General features: G+C 37.0%; 1 protein-coding gene across 1 annotated transcript in view; it reads left to right on the top strand.

The window, feature by feature from the left end:
- The window catches only part of LOC150097442 (BBSome complex member BBS2-like), a 539668-nt gene that overhangs the window by 427321 nt on the left and 85620 nt on the right, over positions 1-26727 (top strand). The window contains exon 15 of the mRNA XM_090406918.1: positions 6506-6677. Coding sequence (XP_090263044.1) covers positions 6506-6677 — 172 coding nt within the window. The remainder of the gene's footprint in view (positions 1-6505; positions 6678-26727) is intronic.

Here is a 26727-nt window from a genome sequence, read left to right as displayed (position 1 = left end):
CTTGAATACAGAGTTTCAAAACCATTAGTGAAATTTCCCTGCAAATCCTCTGCTCTGAGAGAACAAAACTCATTACATATCATAAACATTACTCCATCACCATCACCGCATTTGCCATTTATATTCATGAAAAAATTCACTAATAATATATTGACAAAGAAAAGGCTAATTTAGGTAAGAATAATTTTTGTTTGTAGGTCTTTTTTCAGTTCAAAAATAAATATTTTTAGTCAATTGCCATTTTTTGTCAACCATGTCTTGCTCATCCCAGTAATCTTTGGATTGGCTTATGATCTAACAGAGAAAGCTCTTTGTAAATTTAGAAAAATACTCTTAATAATTTATATCGAAACTTATATTTTTTTTTTTTCTGATACCACGTTAATGCTTCCAAGGCAATCATTGTCATGCTGGAGCAAAACCAAGAAAATAATTACTCCTAAACAAAATAAGCATGCTATGTTATATTGATTTGAAATTAGAAGAGTTTCATGAAAAATTCACTAATGATATATTGACCAAATCCATTACCTAATTTAGGTAAGTAGATATTTTTGTTTGTAGTTCTCTTTTACATTGCAAAAAAAAATAATATTTTTAGTCAGTCGTGAAGAAAATGTGACAGTGCTATGAAATAAATATGAGATTTGAAAAAACTCAGCTATTCAAATGTCCACAGGTTGTGGTGAGAGAGAGAGAGAGATGTAACAAACTATACATCAGAAAGGATGAGAAATCTAAAGTGTTGTTTTGATGAACTTTATGCAGACAAATGAATATCTTCTCCTGAACTCAATTCTGAATACCCAAAATTGCTGTGACTCATTCTAAATACGGTTTTATTGGTTTGCAAAATACAATTGATATTGTCTCTTAATAACATTAAATTTGTATCTTTTTCTGAGGAAAAATTATTTACGTGTAGTATGGCACTTATAAATAGCATATCCATATGATATTTCTGAATCATTTCCTCATCAGTTAATATATATTTTGAGATGGTATGAACTCCAAAATTAATAAAATCACATCATTAAGTGAACTAGCCCATATATTAATTATCAAGTACCTCATTCTGTCATATATTTTCTGCTTCTTCTTCTTCCCTTCCATCATCTATGTGGATGATGATGAGGCTGAATGAACTCTTTCCACTTCTCTCTGTCCCTGGAGCGTCTGAACAATTCTGTCCAGTTTGGTACTTGTTGTGATTTGGTTTTCGGATCCTCTTTTATTTTGTCTATCCATCTAATTCTGGACAGCCCTCTGGATCTTTTACCTTCCACTGTTGTATTCAGGGCTTTAGATGGTGATCTTTCTGGTCACATGGCCAAACCATCGCAGTCTTCTTTCTTGGATTTTGTCTATTATTGTTATTTCTTGTTTTAGTCATTTCCTTATGTCTTCGTTTCTTAGTCTATCCAGCAGAGATACTCCAAGTAATCTTCTTAGCCAACCCATTTCAGTAGTTAATCATTTTTTCTCTTAAGCTTTTTTCAGATTCCAACATTTGGGAAGAGCATTGTCTCATAGATTCTCACTTTTGTTACTTGTTCGATGTCTTTTGACTTCCATATTTTATTTAGTTGTTCAAAAGTTTAGGATGCTTGACTGATTCATCTGTTTATGAATCAGTCAAGATTCATAAACAGATGAATTTCACCGTTATACTCAATTACTTCTCCAAGGTAGGTGAAATTTTCTGTCATATATGCTTCATGATATATATACATGGCCTGTCTTTTATTTTTTAACTATACTGTGAAAGAGTGCTTTCCACTTTAAAATTAGTCATGAATTATCTAGGAAGTACAGTGTCATAAAACACCTTTCAAGGTTAGCAGCTTTATCAAGAAAATCATGCAAGAAACCCCAACACCAAAAATATTATTGACTGGTTTGATGAAGCAAAACCAAGATAATATTAATTTAGGTAAGAATAATTTTTTGGTGTATTTTTTTTATTTTATTTTATTTTTTTTTTACTGTGTAAAAAAAAAATATTATTCCCCACACTATGGCCTACAATACCAACTTTTGCCACTGAGCAAGCCAGTAGTTTAAATCCTGTTGTGGCATTGATGTTTGTGGAAGTCTTTAGGTGGAAGCCTTTTTTTTTTACCTAGTATGAGACTAAAACTGACTTATTGGATGCCTTTGAAGTGGCTTGAAAAAGTACCATTTTGCTCTCTAGAGCAGGGGATCTGAATTACAATACTTAGCATAATTAAGTTAAGGGAATAATAAATCCCTCATTATTGTACAGCCGGATACGAAACTTGGAGATTGAAATCTAAGAGTTTCATGCCGAAGAACTATCGGCGAGTCCAAGAGTATGTCATCACCCGGGTTGTACAACACTAGGGAAACTCGTGTCAAAGGTGGAGCAAGCTCCATCACTATCCTTAATATTTTCTCATAATGTAAAACTCAGCTCCTAGGAGATGTATTACTGTTTTACATTATGAGGAGAGGTCACTACCCAGACCGGTTTTGACTTTTTTTGAGGTCTCATTAGTGAGTAGGTAGACCTGGAATACCAAGGTTTAAGTGAACCGAACTTACATATACCCCTACTAATGAATTGCCAGACTGGTGTACCCATATATTATTATTACTATGATAAAGAGCCAAGGGGCCATACTTTCTATATCAGGACAGCAAATACTTAGCATATCCACAGTAATAAAGATATGACAGGTTCATAATCTTTAATGGGTGATCCATTCAGGACAGTGTGTTTCATGGTATAATTAACACTATGGGAAAATAAATAATTTATTGAACATATTAATATTTTACTGGTTGGTTGGAAATCCAGCAAAATAATAGTAACAATAAATTGATTATTTATTTTCCTCTAGTGTTTATACTGTGATGCACGTCAGCACCTAAGCCTGTCTATATGCTTTCCTTGGGCATGATTTACACACATAAGTGCAAACAAACAAACACAAAAACCTGTATCTATTGCTGTAAATTACTTAAAATGAAATTAAGAAACATATTTGAAATAAAATACTTTCTATATCAGGACAGTTTTGGTTAAAAGATGTAACAATATATCACTCTTGTATTATCTACAGAAGATCCTTGTAGGGAGAGAATACTCCAAGATAATGGTAGGGTCTGGAGTTAACCTGTGATTTTTCAAAGTCATTTGCCTTCAATATCCTCATAATTGGTATCCATTTACCACATGTAGTCTATTCCCGTCTTCTAACAATTTCTGCTTGTCTAAAAGTTGGCCTTGAAATAGTAAGAACAACTCAGTAAACCTCTTAGACATTACACATCACTAAAATTATTAAAATAATTGAAAATTTACTAAACTACAACTCTTATCACTCTCTCTCTCTAAGAATCAAAAACATTATCATCAATAAGTTCTAAATTGCCTTTAAGTACATCACAGAATTCCATGATGTACAATAAAAGATAAAACTTCTTACAAGCAAATTTCAAAATAGGATTTATCCTCTTCACTTAATAAACAGCACCATAGCAAAATTCTGCAGATGATAATCAGAATGCACTAGATTACTAAACATACACAAGAATAAAGATTAATACTTTTTTTTATTATTTCCAATATTTTGTCCAGAAATTTATGATTCATCATCAGTGCACTAGTATAATCACATGGTGAAATTAGAACAAAGAACACAACCCAATTTACAGAGCCAAGCCATGTGCCAATATGCCACCATACAGTGGTTATAAAATAAAATGAAATGAGATTAAAGTTAAAGATAAAATTAAAATAATTTGAAATACAAAAATTAACAAATTTAGATAAATAAAATGATTGAATGACACAGCATTCATTTTAGGTGGGAGATGAATTTTATCGCCTGGTGAGAGACCACCTCCCTGCTTATTGGAGGCCTGAAGTGATTTGAAAAAAGTTCCATGTTTGGTCTCTAGAGCAGGGTTTCTGGACTGTGTAAAAATGAATAAAAAAAATCACCAAAATGTATATAAAACTGATAAAAATGGAAAAAAATCCTCAGCCCACTCATGGTACAAATATACTATAGGTTTTCTAATGACTTGTCATGAGTGGGAACAACATATAAAAAAATTATATTTAAAAAAAAAGAGGGGACAGCATATTATTGCCATTTAAGAGGATGAGACTCTCCCAGGTCTATTAGCAATAGGCAGTCAATTTAAGTTTGAGCAGTGTAAAAGTGCTTCAGCACTCTCTTTAAATAACCACTTGAACTAACCAGCATTGGTGTAAAAGGTGAGTATTGGACCAGAGGATATCATGATCAGTGTCCACGCCATTCTGAGCAAGGCCATATTTTCAGGTTTGTTGTTGTTGATATATATGATAGGTGTTCTTGTAGTTGTTTTCGACTGAACCTCTTGTATGTGCCAAGTATGAGCAGAGGCATGCTCGCTTAACCTGATAAACACCAGGAAAGGAAAGAGGAGGCTGTTTATATTTCGTAGATAACCACCAGGAGGAAATTTTGTTGATAGGGAAGAACATATGGACTAAAATGTATTTTTTCGATATCTTTGCAATTGTCCCCTAGATGCCTGAAATGTATGGGATAGGAACACACCATACAGTCTTAGGATTCTTGTGGTTAGGCTTGTATGTGTCCAGCATGCATTTAAACTTCCTTGAGGTGAATCCATTCTGTAGTATGGTGCTCAGTTATTGTTGGAGAACTTGGGAATTGGAGCAGATAACATGTGCTCTATTGAGCAAAAATTTAAAATGCCTATTTCTTGGGATGGATGATGGGCTGAATTTTGTTGTATGTAGCAGCCTATTAAGGTGGGTTTTTGTGGTCCAGAATGGGTATGGGAAAGGAAGATGTCCAGGAAGGATAATTTTCTGTCCTTTTCCTTTTACCATGGCAAAATTAATTTGTGGGCATAGGCTGTTGATTTTGGATAAGAAAGTTAGTAGAGATGGTGAACACATCATCCACATAGCATACCCAAAAGAAAGGTTGAGGTTGTATTTAATAGAATAGGGAGTTTTCAAAATGCTCTAAGTAGAAATTGGCAAGTGCAGGTGACAAAGGGCTTCCCATAGTGGTTCCTTTGATCTGTTTGTAGAATTTGTTTCTACAGACTAAATAGCCTGAGTGCATGAAGAAGTCAAACAGTGCAGTATGTCTGGAGGGAACTCTTCTGATAACAGTTGGAGAATGTCAGCAGTAGTTTGTTGATTTGGCTATTGATAGGGTTCTGGTAAGTAAATAAGTGGTTTGATCTCATATTCATTCATTCATTCTTTTTCACTCAGGCTATCCTGAAAAATTCTCGATTGTCAAGGGAGACCATACATCACTCAACAACGCCAGCTGTCATACCTTTTCTTAAACTCATTCACACTAGATGCGCTCACAGCTTCAGCAGTCAAACTGTTTCTCACTCACAGCTCTATAAAAGAAAAATCTAGCTTTTACCCATTACTTAACTGCATGCAAACTTAACTTACATGGATACCCAGCTATCCTCTCCCCCACCATCCATATAATGAAAAATATTATCACCTAATATCCTATAATGCCCTCTCAAAAGTTTATAGATTTATAGACCTCTATCATATCATCCATCTTTCTTCTGTCTCATCTTTGTAACTCTTCTTTGCAACCTTTCCACAGCTTTGTCTTTTTGGAACCCAGGAGGTCAAATCTGCACACAGTAATCCAGATGCAGTTGTATCAAGGCCTTATAAAGAGGCAAAATGACTTCCATATCCTTACTTGCTAATATTTGTTTCAACATCATAATTATCATCTGAGTTGCATTTGAATTTTTGTTATGTGACCTTTGAACTCCAACTTTCTGCCCACCATAACTCCAAGATCTCTAGTCTCATCAGTTACTCCAAGCATAATCCACCAATATAATATGCTGTTGGATATTGCATAATGCCATAGTGCATAACTTTACACTTACTAACATTGAACTGATAGCCATCATTGTTTGCCCACGTTTCCAGCCTATTCAAATCACCCTGTAATTGTTAGTAGCATCTCTGATTGCCTTGCCTATCTTTGCATCATCGACAAACATCTGAATATCTCTTATGAGCAGCTTTCCAATATCGTTAATGTATAGATTAAACAATAGGGGCGCATGGACTGATGCCTGGGACACACCGTTGGTCACCTTAAATTTGCCAGATTCACATCCCCAATATACCACTTTGGGATTCATCCATCAGCCACCCACTTATCCAAGCCAATAATATTATGAGTGATGATTGTGTTGTCATCAGTCTTTACTATATTAAATAATAAATAAAAGCAAAAAATACTGTGGCTCCCATACTCAGGGAGTGGAGTCAAATATTCAATAATTCACTCCGATAGGCAGTGCCTATGAATAAGTTTCGTTAAACTTGTGCTCCTGAATTTTATCGTAATTGCAAGTATTTGTGCAAAATAACCAGTAAACGGAAAACAGAGGTTACTAAGGAGTAAGTACCCGTAGTCCTTCATATCGGTTACTTTTACAATTAAAAAAACAGCCACGTGAAAGCACCTGCTATGCCTACCATGCGAAGTAAAGATGGCGGCAACAAAGGCCAACAACGAAAGATTACTTCGAATCACATCAGCATAGCTCAGCAAATAGCCAACAAACCAAAAGATAGTACGAAGTGCCGCAGTTGCGAATCTGAAGTTACCGAAATAAAAAAGGTATATTGTGATTTCTGTTGCAACTGGCTACATACTTCCTGCGTGAAAATGGATGAATCAGCACTCAAGCTTTTTATCAAACTGAACCAGCCTTCCTTCTGTTAAACTGCTGCTGAACCTAGGCAAACAAGTTGAAAATCTCAAACAACACTTTAATAACATGATCGATACTTTCTCATCCAAAATTCGAAAGTTGGAAACAAAGCTTGAGATACTTGATGACCAGCAGCAGAAGGCAAGTGCATCTGTACCCCTGCTAATGAACTCCGTGATTTAATCGCATTAACTGTACATGCGTTGCTCGAGGCCAAAAACAGGAGACTCACCAGCGTTATTCTGAACTTTCCGGAGGAAAACAGTAAATCTTTAAAAGAAGACGTTAGCAAACTAGCAGGTGAATGCAACTTTGATCCCAGGAATATCATCAGATGTCATCGTTTTGGACCCGTAAACAAAAGAAAGGACGGAAGGAACTTTTCACATCTCGTGAAAGTGACCTGTGATACACCAACAAACACATCCAAATTAATAACGGTGATAAATAGTAAGCTAATGGACAGTTGCCCCCAATCACATGTACGTGCTCGACCTGACGTAACCTTTGCACAAAGGGAACAAAGATGCCAACTCTGAAGACAGCTAGAAGAAAAATGCCAAAATGGAGACAACAGCTGGACGAAGACTACAAACAAATGAAACTAGTGCTAAAACCAAGGGACGCCACCAAGGAACCCAGTATGCAGGTACTACATAGGAAACGTGCAAGACCCTTGCAATCAAAGCTATGTCCCACAGACCCTTGTATATCCACTACACCGACATCCATGGTCTCAACTCCAACCTTAATAGTGTCCACTGTCATCTGCAATCAACCAAACCCCACCTACTCTTCTTAACAGAAACTCAGATTTCACCTTCCCCCAGCACTATCCATCTCATCTATCCAAACTACGCGCTATTTAACTCCTTTTGACCCAAGGGTGGTGTGTGTGCGCATTTATTCCTCTGACATACCCTGCCAGAGAGCACCTAACCTAGAATTGCCCAACTTTGATCTTCTTTGGTTAAAAATATCCCTCCCCCACTCATAAATTCATCTGCTGTCTCTATCGCTCTCCTAATACCACCAACCACTCCGAGTTCTTTAATTTCCTCTCCTCAAAAGTTGATTTTCTCCAGTCCCACTCTCCTAGGTGATTTTAATGCCCCTAATCACTCCCCAAATACCCTGAATCTCTTTCCTACCAATGACCCTTCCAAATATACAGTGAATGTAGTGAGCCCCCCCCCCGGGTAATTCTGACCACAACCTAGTGCTCATCTCTTGCCCCATGCAACAACACTCACAGTCACACCTGCACAAGAGTAGTTTGGCATTATAACAGTGCCAAATGGGACAGTGTTACACCCTGATAACCAAGAATGTAAAAATTTCAGTTATCGTGGTGTAACAAGAAAATAAAAATATAAAATCCTATGTAAGTAGCTAATACAAAATATTTAAAGACAGAAAATATGCTTGCATCCAAGTAAAATAATTATAGCAGAAATTGTTTAACTAAATAATAAAAAAGGGAGTTATTACAAAAAAGGATATGGAAAATATAGGTTAAGTAAGAGAAAGAAGATTAGTGATAAGAATTTGTATGTGAGAGGCTAGTTTTACACAAAGAAAAAAGGGGAGATTAAAATATTCAAGTAAATTCTAATAAGGGGATTAATTTAGTATAGAGGCTAGCTTAAAACAAATGACGATCGCTCAAGGTCAATTCCCGAAGTGAGACGTCGTCACGTGAGGGTCGCATGCAAGCGAACTGTAGCATGTTTTGGGCAGAAAAACGCCACTTTAATTGGTGAATGAGATCGACTCCAGTAGGGGGGGTGGGGAAGAAATTGAAGAAGGTGCCATGCAGATAAATAGGGGCCATGCAGATAAAAGGGTTAGGAACTCCCCACACACACACACACAGGGCTTTTTTTTCCTCAAGGTTTCTTCACGAAATTTTCATATAGGTAACGTGGGTTTTCCTGAGTGACGGTGTAGGAGTTATCTCCGTCCAACGCAACAAGGAAACAAAGTGTGCGGGAATTCGATCCCATATTCGTATTGCAAGAGACGAGGAACGTCGTATAGTTACAAGAAGGAAGAAATTGTCTATGTATCTCATCATCCAGTACTCGTATCGAGGGAAAGGGAAATCCATACATAAGTCCATGCCCACATGATGAGTTCCATAGTGATAGAAAGAAGATCCTGTGTATGTCCTTTATTCAAGCACGAAAAGTATAGATCGTGAAATTCAGGGTTCGTCCTAGAAAGGTACTGTAAGATCTTATATCAATTAAAATCACATATAGTTGCAATCATTGTTAATTACTGGACAGTTGAAGGTATACTAGGACTTTAGTACAAATCAGAATAGAATAAGAGTAAACTAGTTTAGATTATTTGATAAGCATTCGTCTGTTAGAGATTTATGTATGCGCATGGTATTTCATATGAGAGTGTCTTAAAGGTCAAAAGTATGTATGGGCATAGCGAAAGAATAGTTTAACCTATATTGTCTTATTTTGTAAGTTAGATAAGGTAAACTGAATATAAACATTAATGTTCATGGTATTATAGCAATATAGAGCATTCTGACTAGTATAAGGTTAAGCAAAGTGTTAATTTGTTCTAGTTTCTAGTAGCAAGGCTTATACGTTGGTCATACATAACTTGTAATTAGTTTACGGAATTAACAACGCATATGAAGTATATTAATTAAAGGTAACTTTAATAAATAACTTCTATATTTCGGCAACATCACATTGCCATCTTCAGGAACATAAAGATATGGTCTGTGCACGCAGGCACTAACAAAAGCAAATGAGGAAGAAAGCAAAAAACTAATATTGTTCCTAAAGTCCTAATGGTGCCCTCTGGTGGGCTAATTTGGTAAACTTGGCAGTTGGGCTGAAGTTCTCAAAATGTAAGTCGCCCAAATTTGGGGTAGTTTCATGCACCCAAATTTGTTGGGGTTAGGAACGTTTTTTAGAGCTGCTGAAGATTCCTTGATTAATCTCTTGTATTTAAACTTGCTGCGGTATATTATTTTTGTTTTCTTCCAACAAATTCTATGGTGGGTATCTAAGGCATGGTCTGCCAGCCCAGAGCAGCTGTACTGGTGGAACCGGATGTAGTCTTTGTGTTCTGAAATCCTGATATTTGTTGTTCTGCCTGTTTGGCCAAAGTAGGACAATTTGCAGCTGCAAGGGACCTGGTATATACCAGGTAGGTCTAGGGGAAGTGGTTGGCCTTTGGTAGAGCAGATAAGGGATGCCAGCTTTTTATATGGTCTGTAACAGGAAGTAAGGTCATATTTTCTGAGGATATTGGTTATTTTCTCAGAGGTGCCCTGGATGTAGGGGATGGTGATAGATTTGGTGTAATCTTTACTGTGGAGGGGAGGAGGGGGGTTATGGTTTACTGGTTTGAGTATTTTTTTGGATTTTTTGGGGGGGTTATAGCCATTGGCTAAGAAAGTGTTGTGGATGTGGTTTAGTTCAGTAGTTAGAGCCTTGTCATCTGAGCAGATTAATTTTGCCCTGTTATATAGTGTTTTTATAACCCAATATTGTTGTGAGAGGGGTGGTGGGATTGCTGGTGAATGTATCTGCCAGTAAGGGTGGGTTTTCTGTAAACAGAGAAAACCAAAGATCCATCAAGCTGGCGGGTGATTAAAGTGTCTAGGAAGGGGAGAGTGTTGTTTTCCGCTTTTTCTAAGGCGAACTGGACTCTGGGATGTTGGTTGTTTAAGTGTGTTAGGAAGGAGTGGAGTGAGTCTGAGCCATGTGGCCAAATAGCGAACACATCATCCACGTAACGAAGCCAAATAGTGGGTTTTTGTGGGGCGGCATTTAAGGCTTTCTCTTCAAAGCTCTCCTTAAAGGAATTGGCCAAGGGGTGGGGAAAGTGGTGAACCCACGGCTGTTCCCTCTATCTGTTTGTAGAATTTTCCTTGCCAAACGAAATAGCCTGAGTTTATTGTGAACTGAAATAGGGCTGAGATATCGGGAAGAAACTTGGCTTGGATGAGCTCTAGGGTTTCTCTAAGTGGGACATTAATGAATAGGGAGGAGACGTCAAAACTGACCATTATGCCAGTGTGTTGGAGTGAGAGGTTTTCTACACTGGCTTTAAAGTGGGCTGAGTTTTTTATGTGTGATGGTGTGTTGCCAGTATAGTGTGTGAGCGTTTTGGCTAAATGTTTGGCTAATTTATATGTGGGGGAATCAATGCCATCCACTATGGGACGTAATGGCACATTTTGTTTATGTATTTTTGGGAGTCCATATAATCGGGAGGGTCTAGAGTTATAAGGTTTTAGTTTGTTAGTGACTTTCTTAAGGAATCTGTGGAGAGTTCTAATCTGAGAGCTGGTAGGATTATATTCAATAGGGAGGTAAGTAGTATGGTCTAGTACTAAAGCATTAAGCTTACCTTTGTAGTCCTTTTGATTTAGCACCACAGTGGCGTTTCCCTTATCCGCTTTGGTGATTACTATTTTTTTGTTATTCTTCATTTCTTGTAGGGCTGCATATTCGTCTTTGGATGGGTTGGTTTTTGGAGGTTTGGCTTTAGTGAGAACACCGACTACATCCAGTCTGACATTGTTGGCGATATGGTTAGGCAGGTTGCGAATCCCACGTTTTATTTGGATCATGATATCTTCAGCAGGTATTCTTTTAAGAGCTGGAGCGAAATTGTGACCACGTGCAAGTGCAGTGAGTGGCTCAGGCTTTAAAACTACAGACGAGAGGTTGACTACTGTGTTGAGTGGCGGCTGTGGTAAGGAAGTAGAATTCATTTTCAGGTTTTTGTATTTTTTCAAGTGCCGACTTCGTATTTTTTCGAACTCTTTTCTTGCCGATCCGCATGAGACGTCATAAAGTATCGTCCAAAGATCATGGCCGAGTGTATTCGAAAGCTCTTCCTCTAGGACCCGTACGGTTTTGTTTACGTCGGCAAGGAGAACGCGCGTCGCAGTAATTTGTTCTCTTAACAGGGCGAAGCTAGTGCGATTAAATGCGCAGAGCTTTCTGTGAAGTAAAACGGTGCTCCAATTTGACACAATTAGGGATTACCTTGTTATCCCGACAGCATTTTAGGAACGTCAGATGATTTAGTTGTCTGGATATCTTCAACCTAATTTTGCTGTATTGACGGGCCTTTCGTGCGATGGAATCTCCATGGATCATCAAAATTCTAGTAGCAAGTCTTATACGTTGGTCATACATAACTGGTAATTAGTTTACAGAATTAACAACGCATATAAAGTATATTAATTAAAGGTAACTTTAATAAATAACGTCTATATTTCGGCAATGTCAGGTTGGCCTGTGGAAGTCTCTAACAAACTAAAACCTTATAACTCTAGGACCCCCCCCCCCCCCCCCGATTATATGGACTCCCAAAAATACATAAACAAAATGTACCATTACGTCCCATAGTGGATGGCATTGATTCCCCCACATATAAATTAGCCAAACATTTAGCCAAAACGCTCGCACACTATACTGGCAACACACCATCACACATAAAAAACTCAGCCCACTTTAAAGCCAGTGTAGAAAACCTCTCACTCCAACACACTGGCATAATGGTCAGTTTTGACTTCTCCTCCCTATTCACTAATGTCCCACTTAGAGAAACCCTAGAGCTCATCCAAGCCAAGTTTCCTCCCGATATCTCAGCCCTATTTCAGTTCACAATGAACTCAGGCTATTTCGTTTGGCAAGGAAAGTTCTACAAACAGATAGAGGGAACAGCCGTGGGTTCACCACTTTCCCGACCCTTGGCCAATTCCTTTATGGAGACCTTTGAAGAGAAAGCCTTAAACGCCGCCCCACAAAAACCCACTATTTGGCTTCGTTACGTGGATGATGTGTTCGCTATTTGGCCACATGGCTCAGACTCACTCCACTCCTTCCTAACAACACACTTAAACAACCAACACCCCAGAGTCCAGTTCACCTTAGAAAAAGAGGAAAACAACACCCTCCCCTTCCTAGACACTTTAATCACTCGCCAGCTTGATGGATCTTTGGTTTTCTCTGTTTACAGAAAACCTACCCATACTGGCAGATACATTCACCAGCAATCCCCCCCCCTCACAACAATATGGGGTTATAAAAACACTATATAACAGGGCAAAATTAATCTGCTCAGATGACAATGCCCTAACTACTGAACTAAACCACATCCACAACACTTTCTTAGCCAATGGCTATAACCCCAAAAAAATCCAAAAAAATACTCAAACCAGTAAACCATAATCCCCCCCTCCTCCCTCCACAGTAAAGATTACACCAAATCTATCACCATCCCCTACATCCAGGGCAACTCTGAGAAAATAACCAATATCCTCAGAAAATATGACCTTACTTCCTGTTACAGACCATATAAAAAGTTGGCATCCCTTATCTGCTCTACCAAAGGCCAACCACTTCCCCTAGACCTACCTGGTGTATACCAAGTCCCTTGCAGCTGAAAATTGTCCTACTTTGGCCAAACAGGCAGAACAACAAATATCAGGATTTCAGAACACAAAGACTACATCCGGTTCCACCAGTACAGCCACTCTGGGCAGGCAGACCATGCCTTAGATACCCACCATAGAATTTGTTGGAAGAAAACAAAAATAATACACCGCAGCAAGTTTAAATACGAGAGATTATTCAAGGAATCTTCAGCAGCTCTAAAAAACGTTCCTAACCCCAACAAATTTGGGTGCATAAACTACCCCAAATTTGGGAAACTTACATTTTGAGAACTTCAGCCCAACTGCCAAGTCAACCAAATTAGCCCACCAGAGGGCACCATTAGGACTTTTGGAACAATATTAGTTTTTTGCTTTCTTCCTCATTTGCTTTTGTTAGTGCCTGCGTGCACAGACCATATCTTTATGTTCCTGAAGATGGCAATATGACATTGCCGAAATATAGAAGTTATTTATTAAAGTTACCTTTAATTAATATACTTTATATGCGTTGTTAATTCTGTAAACTAATTACCAATTTGTTCCAGGATTATATGTATATATTTATATGTATAAAGTCCGTTATGACAGCATGATTGCAAATTCCCATATAGGAATTTTGCCCTAATACTTGTAGTCTGCTTGTGTAAATTTTGTAATTTTTTTTCTTAGTATTGAGTTGTGTTTTACATATTAGAAATTGAATTGTACCATGCTTGAGATCTTAAATAAACTTTTGTTCATTAATAATACAGCTGTCTGAAATTGCTGCCTAATTCATCACTTGAAAAAACGTACAAACATAATCACGAGAAATTAATGTGTTAAGTTACGAGATAAAGGGTCACAACTGCTTAATAGTTTCACGCTCAGACATATTTTTGCAATTGCTCCTTGTTTTCAAATTATATATCTTGAACTAAATGTCCTGAAGGGCGCAGTATAATATAAATATTAGGGACACTAAGGGGAGAAAAAGCTTAACTATTTGAATTTTGTAATATCTCGTGCACAGTTAAGTTTTGAATAAAGATAAAAATAGAGATTCACTTGAAAGGATAAAAAAAAGTTTAATAATCGTAGATGGGGACACAACAAAAGCCTCAGAGACCGTATTCTTCATTCCCATGGTTGGACTATGGTTTGCTGTCTTCCAATCCAAACATATCACCAAACTAATCCTCACTGGTATGAAAACATACATTCCCCCATACTTCTCTGAAATGCTGTCCCCTATCCAAACCCTGGTTCTCCAAAAGATGTGCCAAGGCTGTACAAATGAAAAACCAGACATACCACCACTGGCTCAAATTAAGAACTCCATCCTCCTTCAGTGCCTATACTGAAGCCCTAAACAGATGCAAAAAATTATCAATGATTCCAAAACAGAATTTAAATGGACAAAATGCAGGAAACTTGCAGCCTGTCCTAGCAGCAGCCATGCCTTTTTGTCTCTTGCCAAAGCAATTGGTTGCAACTTTTGCCCTACACTACTCTCACCCCTATCATACCCAGAGGGCTCAATTGCAACATCACCCACAGAAAAAGCTAATCTCCTGGATTCACAATTTGCCTCCAATGCAAGCATAACTGACAATGGCAAATGCCCCCCCCCCCCCCCCGTCATTCCAACGGTCCAACATACAATGCCCCCTGTATCATTTTGCCAGAAAGAGATCATAAACTTGTTCTCAAAATTAGACACAAAAAAAGCTCCTGGCCCTGATGGCATTTCTCCAATTGTCCTGAAGGTCTGTGCAGCAAAATTGACTCCTATCCTATGCCATTTGTACACACTCTCTTACGCCACTGGTATATATATCCCAAAGCCTGTAAATTGGCATATATTCAACCCATTCCCAAAAAGGGTGACAAATCGCTGCCATCTAACTACCTCCCTATCTCACTCACCTCAATCCTATCTAAAGTGATTGAGAACATCATCAATTCTCGACTCCTACTCTACCTTGAAGGTACCCAGCTATTAAGTGACCAGCAGTACGGATTCCGTCAATGCTGATCAACAAGTGACCTGCTTTCATATATCAGCCATCTCTAGACATATGCCATGGAAAAATTTGGCGAATCCCAAGTAGTTGCACTTGATATCTCTAAAGCCTTTGACCAGGTCTGGCACAAAGACTTACTAAGTAAGCTTCCATCATTTGAACCGTGTCAGGACTTCTGCAGATGGATTGCCAGCTTTCTGTCTGGACGCAAACTATGTGTGATGGTAGATAGCTCCCTATCCTCTCACCATCCAATTAATGCTGGGGTCCCACAAAGTTCAGGTCTCTCACCGACCCTCTTCCTTCTGTTCATCAATGACTTACTCCAGTGGACCTCTAACCCAATACGCAGTTTTGCAGAAGACAGCACATTGCACTCCTCCCTTTCATTTGTTAAACCTTACCCTACACAACTCACTTCAACCCACAGAACATCAACCACAACTTCTAAGACACCCTCCGATGGGGCTCAGATAACCTCATCAACTTCAATGCTAGTAAAATCCAGTTCTGTCTTATTTTCCACAAAAAAGGACCATTTTCCCCAGTGTTATTTTTGATATCAGGCCTCTCCTGGCATAAACACATCACAATGTTGTGTCGGAAAAAGGGCTGACTCACTATCCGTAAGCCAATTTGTTTCCGACCCAACACAGAGACAATGAAAACGTAAGGATATGCTTATACTTCAAGAACAGGGCTAAGGGAGTTCTGTATATATATTCACTCAAAGGTATATCAACTCGACTGAGATTATTAACATTAAATAAGCTAAGGAAATCTGTGTTTAGAACTAATATTGTCCTTGTAAAATAAGCAAAGGAAAACTGTGTTTCAGTACCAATTGTTGTTTTTAAATGTGCTTAAAAGATCTATGTTTTAGAACCATGTTAAAACAGATCAGAATTAAGGTGACCAGTCGGCCGTAGCTAAATATATGACATAGTCAATGAGAGAGGGTGCTCGCAAGGGTGATATAGGGCGCGGCATGAGACTCAAACGCTCTCTTGTTTTCTGTTCCTGTCCAAGCCTTGAAAGCTGAAGAAGCTTGTTGCCGGTGCCCAGCAACAATCTCCCAGTTGCTGTTGTAACATAATCGATTAAAGCTACCTAAGGAATGAAGTCAGAATTTCAGTAAGGAGCCATTGGTGAACCACGGCAATGTAAAGCCAGCGAAGGGCAACCTTCGCGAAGAAAGCATAAGTAAGTCGCAGGCCATAGAAACACGTGGCTAGGGAATATGGAAGTCTTGCCATATCGGAAGTGAAAGTGGGGGGGGGAGTCAAGGAAACCCCATAAAAAAAAGACAAGATGGTAATGTACAACCCTTTCATATATATTCTAGAATTGTAAACCAAAAAAAAAAAGAAAGGGAGCCAAGGTGTTGAGGAGCTCCATACATTATCTTACCCATAGTGCCTTAATGACTGTTTGGACTAATTGTCTGTGTCAAGTAAGCCGGTGCCGTTCCAAGCTTGTGCCGAGGAGGGAACCTAACTTTTGAACTGTTTGTCAGGAAGAAGCTATTTGCTGTAGTGTTAGATATTAGCCTGATCTTCACTTAAAATGTGGGGCATAGAGACTGTGCAGAATTGAAATTTGTTTTCCATGTTAGAATATAAGTTAGAAAGACTTTGATATGCCATGTATAAAGTTTATATCTAATTGTGCTTAGAAAATGAGTATTAAGTAACCCTATACGGATAAGTCGAGTCTGAACTTAATCATAAGACAGAGATATATCATTGAATTACTTAAGCATAAAGATTGAAATTTTGGAAATCTTAATCTAAAGAGGGGGGGGGGGGGGTTCAGACTCTCAATTTAGTTCAAAGAAGGTAATTTAGCATTGATATTTTTAAAGTGTATCCATACTAGTGTTTTAATAAATATATTCTTTTATATCAAAGTTCATGAGTTCTGTTGCTCTGAGACTGAGTTACCACTTATAAAAACTTTTGGACCTGTGTGAGTAAGGGAGGGGAAACAATTCATGTAAGAAAGAGAGGAGGGAACCACGACTGCACATCACGTGATCCCTATGTTAATCAATGTTAACTATATGAATATCAGAAATTAGTTGCCAGCTGGCACAGTCGTTCTTAAAATAAATTTGTCGGCAACGAAATCTCTGATACGCATGAGAGATAAATAAAGCATAGAATCTAAGGATTGATATGATAGAAGGTAAAAGAAATATCGTAAAAGAAAAGAGGACCCGAAGACATAACAACAACCATTGCATCCTCAGCTTCCAAAACACTAGGCTTTCTCTTTCGCTCGAGACGTTACTTCACTTCAAAACAGCTGTTAACTTTATACAAATCACAAATCTGCCCAGCTATCAAATACTGTTATCACATTTGGAGTGGGTCTCCTAAAAGCTCCCTCAAAATGCTTGACTCAATACAGAGGAGAGCAATTAGACTGATAAATGATCCATCCCTTACCAACTCACTCCCCCCACTTTCACATAGGCATTTAGTCTCTGCAATTTATATATTCTATAAATATTTTCATGGAAAATGCTCATCTGAAATAGCATCAATAATTCTCCCACTCTGTACTAAGCCCATTGCTGTACTGGCGATGGCTGTACTAAACACGTACAGCCATCGCCCAACATCCCTTCACAGTACACCTTGAAACCCACAAAACAAGTTTCTTTCCACCTCCTTCAACCTTGCTACTGCTGTACTGTGGAACAGTCTTCCTCCTGATGTATTTCCCAAGGAATACAATATATAAGCTTTTAAATCGAATGTCAACAAGTTTCTCCTTTCCCATCCCACTACCCATACACGGTACTAAAGTACTATAGGTTGACCAGTCAACCTCTCGTATATGGGCCCAACATAAAAATAAAATAAAATAAAATAAAAAATTTAAAAAAAAATGGTAGCTATCAAGACCAGAAACTAACTTGTGTCACTCCACTTCTCAGTCCTTATTTTCTTGAAAAGCATCATCTAATTATCATAGTGTGGTATTGGTATAGGATATTTGATTATTATATGCTGGTTTGTTAAATGTTAGCAATATATGAAGACATTATAATACAATCTTCATAGTGTTAATAAACTTATTATTCCAGTCAACTTCCACTGCTATAACAAATATTATTATAACAAACTATCAAAATATTATAGTTCTATAGGTACAGTGCTGTTCTAAAGGAAATTAATAAGCAAACTATCCACTATAACACTATCCACTATCACACTATTTGTGAGAGTCCTACAAGTTTGCCCTCTTGAGAATCAACTGTAATTATGTTAATCTCACACATGAGAAGCTACTAAACCTAATTTTTAATTATTAATTATGTTAATCTCACACATGAGAAGCTACTAAACCTATATTATATGAGTGTTGTATGTGGGCAAAAGATTAAGACAAGAGAATGCTTATCTTAATGTTTTTCTTGTACAGCTTGAAGTGTAGTCCTTGGGGAACACTGCCTGAGAAAGAAGACATGCTAGATGGAATGAAATAGGGTGAGGAAATGTTAGTTCAGTGGGTTTTAAGTAAATCGATGTTGACCAATGGATGCCTAATGACTGGACAGTATCCCCACTATCTAACCAGCAGGCTGTGGGTTTAAATCCCACTATGGCAGAGTTATTTATGGATGTCTTTGAATGTTAAATAATTTTCATAACCAGCAGGAGACAATCATCCTACTTATTAGAGGCCTGAAGTGGTGCTTGAAATAAAAGTTTCATGTTTATTATCTAGACAATTTCCAGATTATCTGATCTTCAGCCTCCCTATTGTATTGCTATACTATAGGGAGGCTGTAATTTATTATTTATTTATTAAAGGTGGAGTATATAGTACTCCACCTTTGCTTTTTGTTGCCCTAGTGTTGTACCACCAGGTGTTGACTTATGCTTGGACTTACCAAATGTTCTTCGGCATGAAACTGTTAGATTTCGATATTCGAGTTTCTTATTCGGCTTTGAAATAATGAGGGATTTATTATCCCCTTAATTAAATAATTTACACCGCCGAAAAAAAGCACCTTTTGGCTCTGTATTGTAGTAATAATATATGGGTATACCTTTCTGGCAATTCGTGTAGTAAAGTATGTAAGCTCTGTTCACTAAAACCTTGGTATTATCCAGGTCTACCTACTCACTGATGAGACCTCAATAAAGGTCGAAACTGGTCTGGGTAGTGACCTTCCCTCATAATGTAAACAGTAATGCATCTCCTAGGAGCTGCGTTTTACATTATGAGAAATTATGGACAGCGATCGAAGCTTGCTCCACCTTTGTCCCGAGTTGCCCTAGTGTTGTACCACCAAGCATTGACTTATGCTTGGACTTGCCGAACGTTCTTCGGCATGAAACGCTTAGATTTCGATCTTTGAGTTTCTTATTCAGCTTTGAAATAATGAGGGATTTATTATCCCCTTAATTAAAAAAAGAGTATACTATTATCAGCAAAAACTATGGATAGGATTTGAAGGTCAGTGAAAGAAAGTAATTTAGATACAGTAGGAAGGGTACTTGAGCATTTGTGGAAGAAACTAACTACCACAATATATAGCAAATCACTAGAGAGAAAACTTGCCACATAAAGGCTGTTTGTTAAGTAGGCTGCCATGTGAGGTCTAACCAAGTGCCTTGGAAATGTCAGTGCAACCACACAGATTTCTTCATGTCTTTCTTTGGCATATGTTCACAGGTGGGTGTTTGGTCTAGGAGATTCACTGATGAAATGAAGCAACATCCCATTGAAGTCACAGAATTTGTGACGCATCATCCAGTACTCTGAAATTTTTCAACATTAAGTAATCTCTCAATATGCGTATATCTACCACATATGAAATATGTGATAGTTGTACACATATATACATACATAGAGGGAAATACATGAAAGCCTATGGAAGAATTCTGAAATTGGTGCAAGAATATAAAAGCCAAACAAATATCTAGTATTTATATGAAGTGCTGCATAATTATATTGTACTAAATTGATGCCAGCAATCCATTCTCATATGTTTCTTATGGTCTGTTTATTTATTTATTTATAGTATTGTTATTATTATACAACACCTCCCCGGAGTCCAAGGACTCACTGAGGGAAGGCACTTTAGTCCACACTACCCAAAAACCAATAATGTGTTTTTGTTTATCACTGTTATTGAATTGGAAACTGAATTCCAAGTAATAGTAAGCTGTTTTGCATTTAAAATATTTATGCTAAGCCAGAGAGACACATCGCTATAATATTGCTGTCATGTTGGGAAGGTGGTAAGTGATGTGTTGATTTTTAGATGTGATGTCAAACTAATCCCACCTACAGCAAAATAACAGCTTATGATATCCAAATGATATTTATATCCATTATAGATGAAGTTAAAGTGTACACAAGTACTGCGTGTTGATTTTATCATAGAAAATGCTTTCTGAATTCTTTATAGAATAGGTGAAAAATGAGCTTTAAATGAATGTCCCCATATACTAGATAAAATCATCATCATCATCATCATCATTTATTTATAATTTTACAATTATAAATAGGGAAATCAATCAAAACAAATAAGTAGTCTGTGTACACTAAGATAGGACTTGGAGGTTCTTATGACATTCAGGCTTCTCTATCATATGCTAATTGACAAAGCTCTGATGTGACAAGTTGGAGGGAAACAGGGAGAATAATTGCTGATGTATTTCCAATATTGAGTTTGGAGTCTGACTCTTTTTCTTTTTCCATCTGTAGGGGTGTAAATGATCAGAGCATCAAAAGGTGCAAAGGGTGGGTGTCTGAGCTGGTGGCCGAGTTTCTTTGAGCAGTGCTGCTTAGAGGATCTTGCTGGGTTTCATCTAATATAGTAGAGTTGGGAATGTGGTCTTACCAGGAGTAATCCACGATATTTCTTAGACAAGTAGTTCCAAAGCTATTTATGATATTGGTTGATGCTTTTGTTGAGATGTTCCAGGTCTGGGAGCCATATAAAAAGATAGACTGGCTGGTGCACTTGTAAAGACAAATCTTTGTCTCCTTTGAGATGAGGCTTGAATTCCATACTTTATTAAGACTTATGTGGAACTGGAATGCTTTCTGTTTTCTTGTCTTAATGTCTGTTAAGGAATTTAAAATGTGTGATCCTAGGTTACAAAGTCCTCTACTTCATCAAGATGATTGTTTTGATTTATACAGATGTGCCCATCTATCTGATTTTTTAATATCTTTAATCTTTAAAGGTACCTGTGGCATAACTATAAATAATAAATTACACGATAACCACAGTAATTAACTTTAATGAAATGAAACAGATATTTTGTACTGAAAATAACAGTACATCATCAGTGTGTAGAAACAAGCATATCAAAGAAACAGGAATACAAAGTATACAAACTGGCACCTCTATCGTTAGCTAGAATTTACCAGATACTGTGTGAATGTAATCTAACATACTTTGGACAAACAAAGGTGTTCTGTGGAAAAATGAATTAATGAACATCAGTGTTATATCGAATACATGAAATCTCAAAAGTCTGATCTGACACATCCTAGTATTGACACTAAACACAATATCCAGTGGGATAAAGCTTGTCTTCTCCATACATGCAGGCTTAAATATGAACACCTTTTCAAAGAAAGTTGCGAAGCCCTTTTACATCGTCCAAATCTAAATCGGAATGATTGTCTCTCTCTCTCCCAAAAGTTTGGAAGATGCTTATCTTATGTAACCATCAGAAATAGTTTTTAATAATATTACTTATTAATATTAATTTCTAGCAACAGCAACAGTTTTTAATAGATAAACCACTGACTGCTGTATGTACTTTGTATTCCCGTTCCTATGATTTGCTTGTTTCTACACACTGATGATGTACTGTTATTTTCAGTATGAAATATCTGTACTTTCATTTCATTAAAGTTAATTACTGTAGTTATTGTGTAATTTATTATTTTTAATATCTTTGTTTTCCCATCACTGTAGGACTCCTGCAGTGATGGGAAAACTGTCTGTTTTGTGTCCATTAACTAGTACTGCCTTGATTGCCCTGATAATTTTAGGTGGAATGCCATAAAGTTTGAGTGTTTCCCATAGACGTTCCCTGTCAACAGAATCAAATGCTTTAGTAAAGTCAGTATAGTTCAAAAGCAATGATAAGTTCTTGTCCTTTGAACCCTCTATTAGTCTTCTGATGCAGTGAATGTGTTCTAGAGTACCATGTTTTTTTTTTTGAGGAATCCAGCCTGATTTGTACGAAGTAATGGAGTTATATGCTGTTCAATTCTGTTTACTATCATTCTATTGTAGATTTTTAGTGGAGTAGAAAGGAGTGTTGATTCCTTTGTAGTTTTCAGGTTTGTTCAGGTTACCCTTTTTTTGGAAATGGTATTATTAGACCCTCTTTCCACTGCTCAGAAACTTTCCCAGAGAAAAGTGCAAAGTTATACGTGTTGGAGTTGTTCTTTGATGTCTATAGAGCAATGCTTTAAATGCACTGTGATACTATCTGCTCCTGCTGATTTTCCTGCTTTTTTGTTGCTGAAGGGCCATTGTGAACTCCTGCATGGTGAAATCATCACAGTTGATGCTAAGAGTTGCTGGTACTATGGCTTTCAAGATGAAATCAATGTTTGGGGTTGGTGTGTTTGGAAGTGTGCCTTCCATTCATCAAGTTCTTCGGTCTTGTTTTCAAGCAAGGTTACATCTTTTATCTTGATTCTCAGGTACTCTGGGTTACCTTTCCACTGTGCTCAGGGACTTGGCTATTTTGTAAGTTTCTCTTATCGGTACACAATAAATAACGGAAAACTCACGTAGAAAGATTATTTATTAGTATAATTTTCGCCTGTGTGTCACAGGCATCTTCAGTACATTAAGCTCAAAATTAAACACTAACTGACAATTCCCAAAAGCGCCACCTAAGTAGCTGGTGTAAGATAACTAAAAAGGTCAATAACTTTCCTTAAAAAAAAAAAAAAAAAAAAAATTAATACAATAAAAAGTTAGGAAAGATTAGCTGATTTGTAAAGTACTATCTCCCATAAAGGGGATGGACGTAAGCCGTCGGATCTGTTTAAGTTAGGAGAATGAAGTAGAGTTTCACATGTTTCTTTATAAAGGCGTTCCATGAGAAACTGACTTTTGTGAAGAACTCTTGTCTTTCTCTAATGAACTCTGTGTCTAGTGAAGATAGCATGTTCAGAAAGTCCAGACTTTTCAGGTTTAAAGTATTCAATATAAGATTGGTGTTCTTCTAGCCGAATAGAGGCAGATCTTCCCATTTGTCCGAAATAAGATAATCCACAAGAGCACGGAATCTGGTAGACACCTGGATGATTAAGATGTGGAAGCTTGTCCTTAGGAGAAGTGAGAAAGGTGGAGATTTTTCTAAACGGTCGAAAGGCAACAAAAATATTCAGTGGTTTTAAAACTTTTGCTATACGTTCACTGATGCCTTGTACATAAGGGATAGTAATGTGCATTATTTCCTCTGTGTTTGAAGAGGAAGACATATTAAAACTACTCAAAGTTCTTTCAATGAAGCAATTCTTATAACCATTAGATAGAAAGGAAGAAGTTATGTATTGTAGTTCTTTCTGTAAAAGATCATCTGTAGAACAAAAGGAGTGGGCCCGATGAACCAGTGTTTTCATAGTTCCTGCCTTTTTTTGACTGGGATGGTGATGAGATTCCGCATGGATATAATGGCCTGTATGAGTCTTCTTTCTATAAACTGAGAAATGTAGGTTACCATCTGGTTGGCGAAGAATTAGAAGATCTAAAAAGGCTAACTGCTTATTTGATTCTATTTCTAGGGTAAACTTGATCCTAGGATGAAATGCATTTAACTTAGTGAGAAATTGTTGAAGTTCATCAGAAGAGCCATTCCATACAGCAAAAATGTCATCGACATATCTGAACCAATGCGTAGGTCTGGGAGAAATATTGTCAAAGATACGTTGTGCAAAATGTTCCATAAAGAAATTGGAGATAGGAGGAGAAAGAGGATTAACCATTGCTGTTCCTTCAATTTGTTGATACAACTTATTTTTAAAGGAAAAATAACCAGAATTTATTACAAAATCAAATACGTTTACAATGTCCAAAGGAAATTCCTGTTGTAGTAATTCAATACTTTCCGAAAGAGGCACATTTGTAAATAAAGAAACATCTAAACTGATCATGATATCAGAAATGTCCAAATGAAGATCTGAAATTTTATTTTTGAAATCCAAAGTATTTTTTATATAAGTATCAGTTCTTCTAGTTGAAGAGGAGAATAAATTAGATAAAAATTTTGAGATTTTGTAAGTGGGGCAACCTATACAATCTACGACTGGTCTCAACGGAATGCCTGGTTTATGAACTTTCGGAAGACCATACAATCTAGGTGGACGACCGAAGAAGGTTTTAAGTTTTTTCTTTTGATCTTCATTCCATGTAGATACATTCTCTATAAGAGAATTAAGTCTCTTCAATTGACTCCGGGTAGGATCCGATGTAAGAGGCCTATAAGTTGAATAGTCGCGAAGTAAAAGAGACATTTTTCTCTCATATTCCTTCCTATCTTGAATCACTATAGCCTTCCCCTTATCAGCTTTCGTAATTATTAAATTATTGTTATTCTTCAGTGATTTCAATGCTTTAAACTCAGAGTAAGAAAGATTAGGACGAGGAGGCTTGGCATGAAAAAGAATTTGTGCACATTCAAAACGTGATCTGTTGGCTGTTTTTTGGGATAAGGATCGAATACCCCTGTCTATGTTATGAAAAAAATCCATAATTGGCACCTTATTCGACGTAACAGCGAAATCATATCCTTTTGATAAAACAAAATGTTCACAGTCTGTTAGTGGACGTCCGGAAACATTTATGACTACTTTATCTATATCAATAGTATTATTACTGGATCTAGGTAAGCTGTAATTACCTCGATCTATGTTATTATCGTCTATGTTATTATTGTCCTAATCTTTCTTACTCTGAGTTTAAAGCATTGAAATCACTGAAGAATAACAATAATTTAATAATTACAAAAGCTGATAAGGGGAAGGCTATAGTGATTCAAGATAGGAAGGAATATGAGAGAAAAATGTGTCTTTTACTTCGCGACTATTCAACTTATAGGCCTCTTACATCGGATCCTACCCGGAGTCAATTGAAGAGACTTAATTCTCTTATAGAGAATGTATCTACATGGAATGAAGATCAAAAGAAAAAACTTAAAACCTTCTTCGGTCGTCCACCTAGATTGTATGGTCTTCCGAAAGTTCATAAACCAGGCATTCCGTTGAGACCAGTCGTAGATTGTATAGGTTGCCCCACTTACAAAATCTCAAAATTTTTATCTAATTTACTCTCCTCTTCAACTAGAAGAACTGATACTTATATAAAAAATACTTTGGATTTCAAAAATAAAATTTCAGATCTTCATTTGGACGTTTCTGATATCATGATCAGTTTAGATGTTGTTTCTTTATTTACAAATGTGCCTCTTTCGGAAAGTATTGAATTACTACAACAGGAATTTCCTTCGGACATTGTAAACGTATTTGATTTTGTAATAAATTTTGTAATAAATTATTTTTCCTTTAAAAATAAGTTGTATCAACAAATTGAAGGAACAGCAATGGGTAATCCTCTTTCTCCTGCTATCTCCAATTTCTTTATGGAACATTTTGAACAACGTATCTTTGACAATATTTCTCCCAGACCTACACATTGGTTCAGATATGTCTATGACATTTTTGCTGTATGGAATGGCTCTTCTGATGAACTTCAACAATTTCTCACTAAGTTAAATGCATTTCATCCCAGGATCAAGTTTACCCTAGAAATAGAAAATCAAATAAGCAGTTAGCCTTTTTAGATCTTCTAATTCTTCGCCAACCAGATGGTAACCTACATTTCTCAGTTTATAGAAAGAAGACTCATACAGGCCATTATATCCATGCGGAATCTCATCACCATCCCAGTCAAAAAAAGGCAGGAACTATGAAAACACTGGTTCATCGGGCCCACTCCTTTTGTTCTACAGATGATCTTTTACAGAAAGAACTACAATACATAACTTCTTCCTTTCTATCTAATGGTTATAAGAATTGCTTCATTGAAAGAACTTTGAGTAGTTTTAATATGTCTTCCTCTTCAAACACAGAGGAAATAACATGCATTACTATCCCTTATGTACAAGGCATCAGTGAACGTATAGCAAAAGTTTTAAAACCACTGAATATTTTTGTTGCCTTTCGACCATTTAGAAAAATATCCACCTTTCTCACTTCTCCTAAGGACAAGCTTCCACATCTTAATCATCCAGGTGTCTACCAGATTCCGTGCTCTTGTGGATTATCTTATTTCGGACAAACGGGAAGATCTGCCTCTATTCGGCTAGAAGAACACCAATCTTATATTGAATACTTTAAACCTGAAAAGTCTGGACTTTCTAAACATGCTATCTTCACTAGACACAGAGTTCATTAGAGAAAGACAAGAGTTCTTCACAAAAGTCAGTTTCTCATGGAACGTCTCTATAAAGAAACATG

The sequence above is a fragment of the Typopeltis vanoorti genome, chromosome 17, assembly GCF_054136105.1.
Source record: "Typopeltis vanoorti isolate ZY-2024b chromosome 17, IOZ_Tvanoo_1.0, whole genome shotgun sequence".
Taxonomy (NCBI): Eukaryota; Metazoa; Arthropoda; class Arachnida; order Uropygi; family Thelyphonidae; genus Typopeltis; species Typopeltis vanoorti.
The sequence above is the reverse complement of the archived record's forward strand: the minus strand, read 5'-3'. Positions and strand labels throughout refer to the sequence as shown.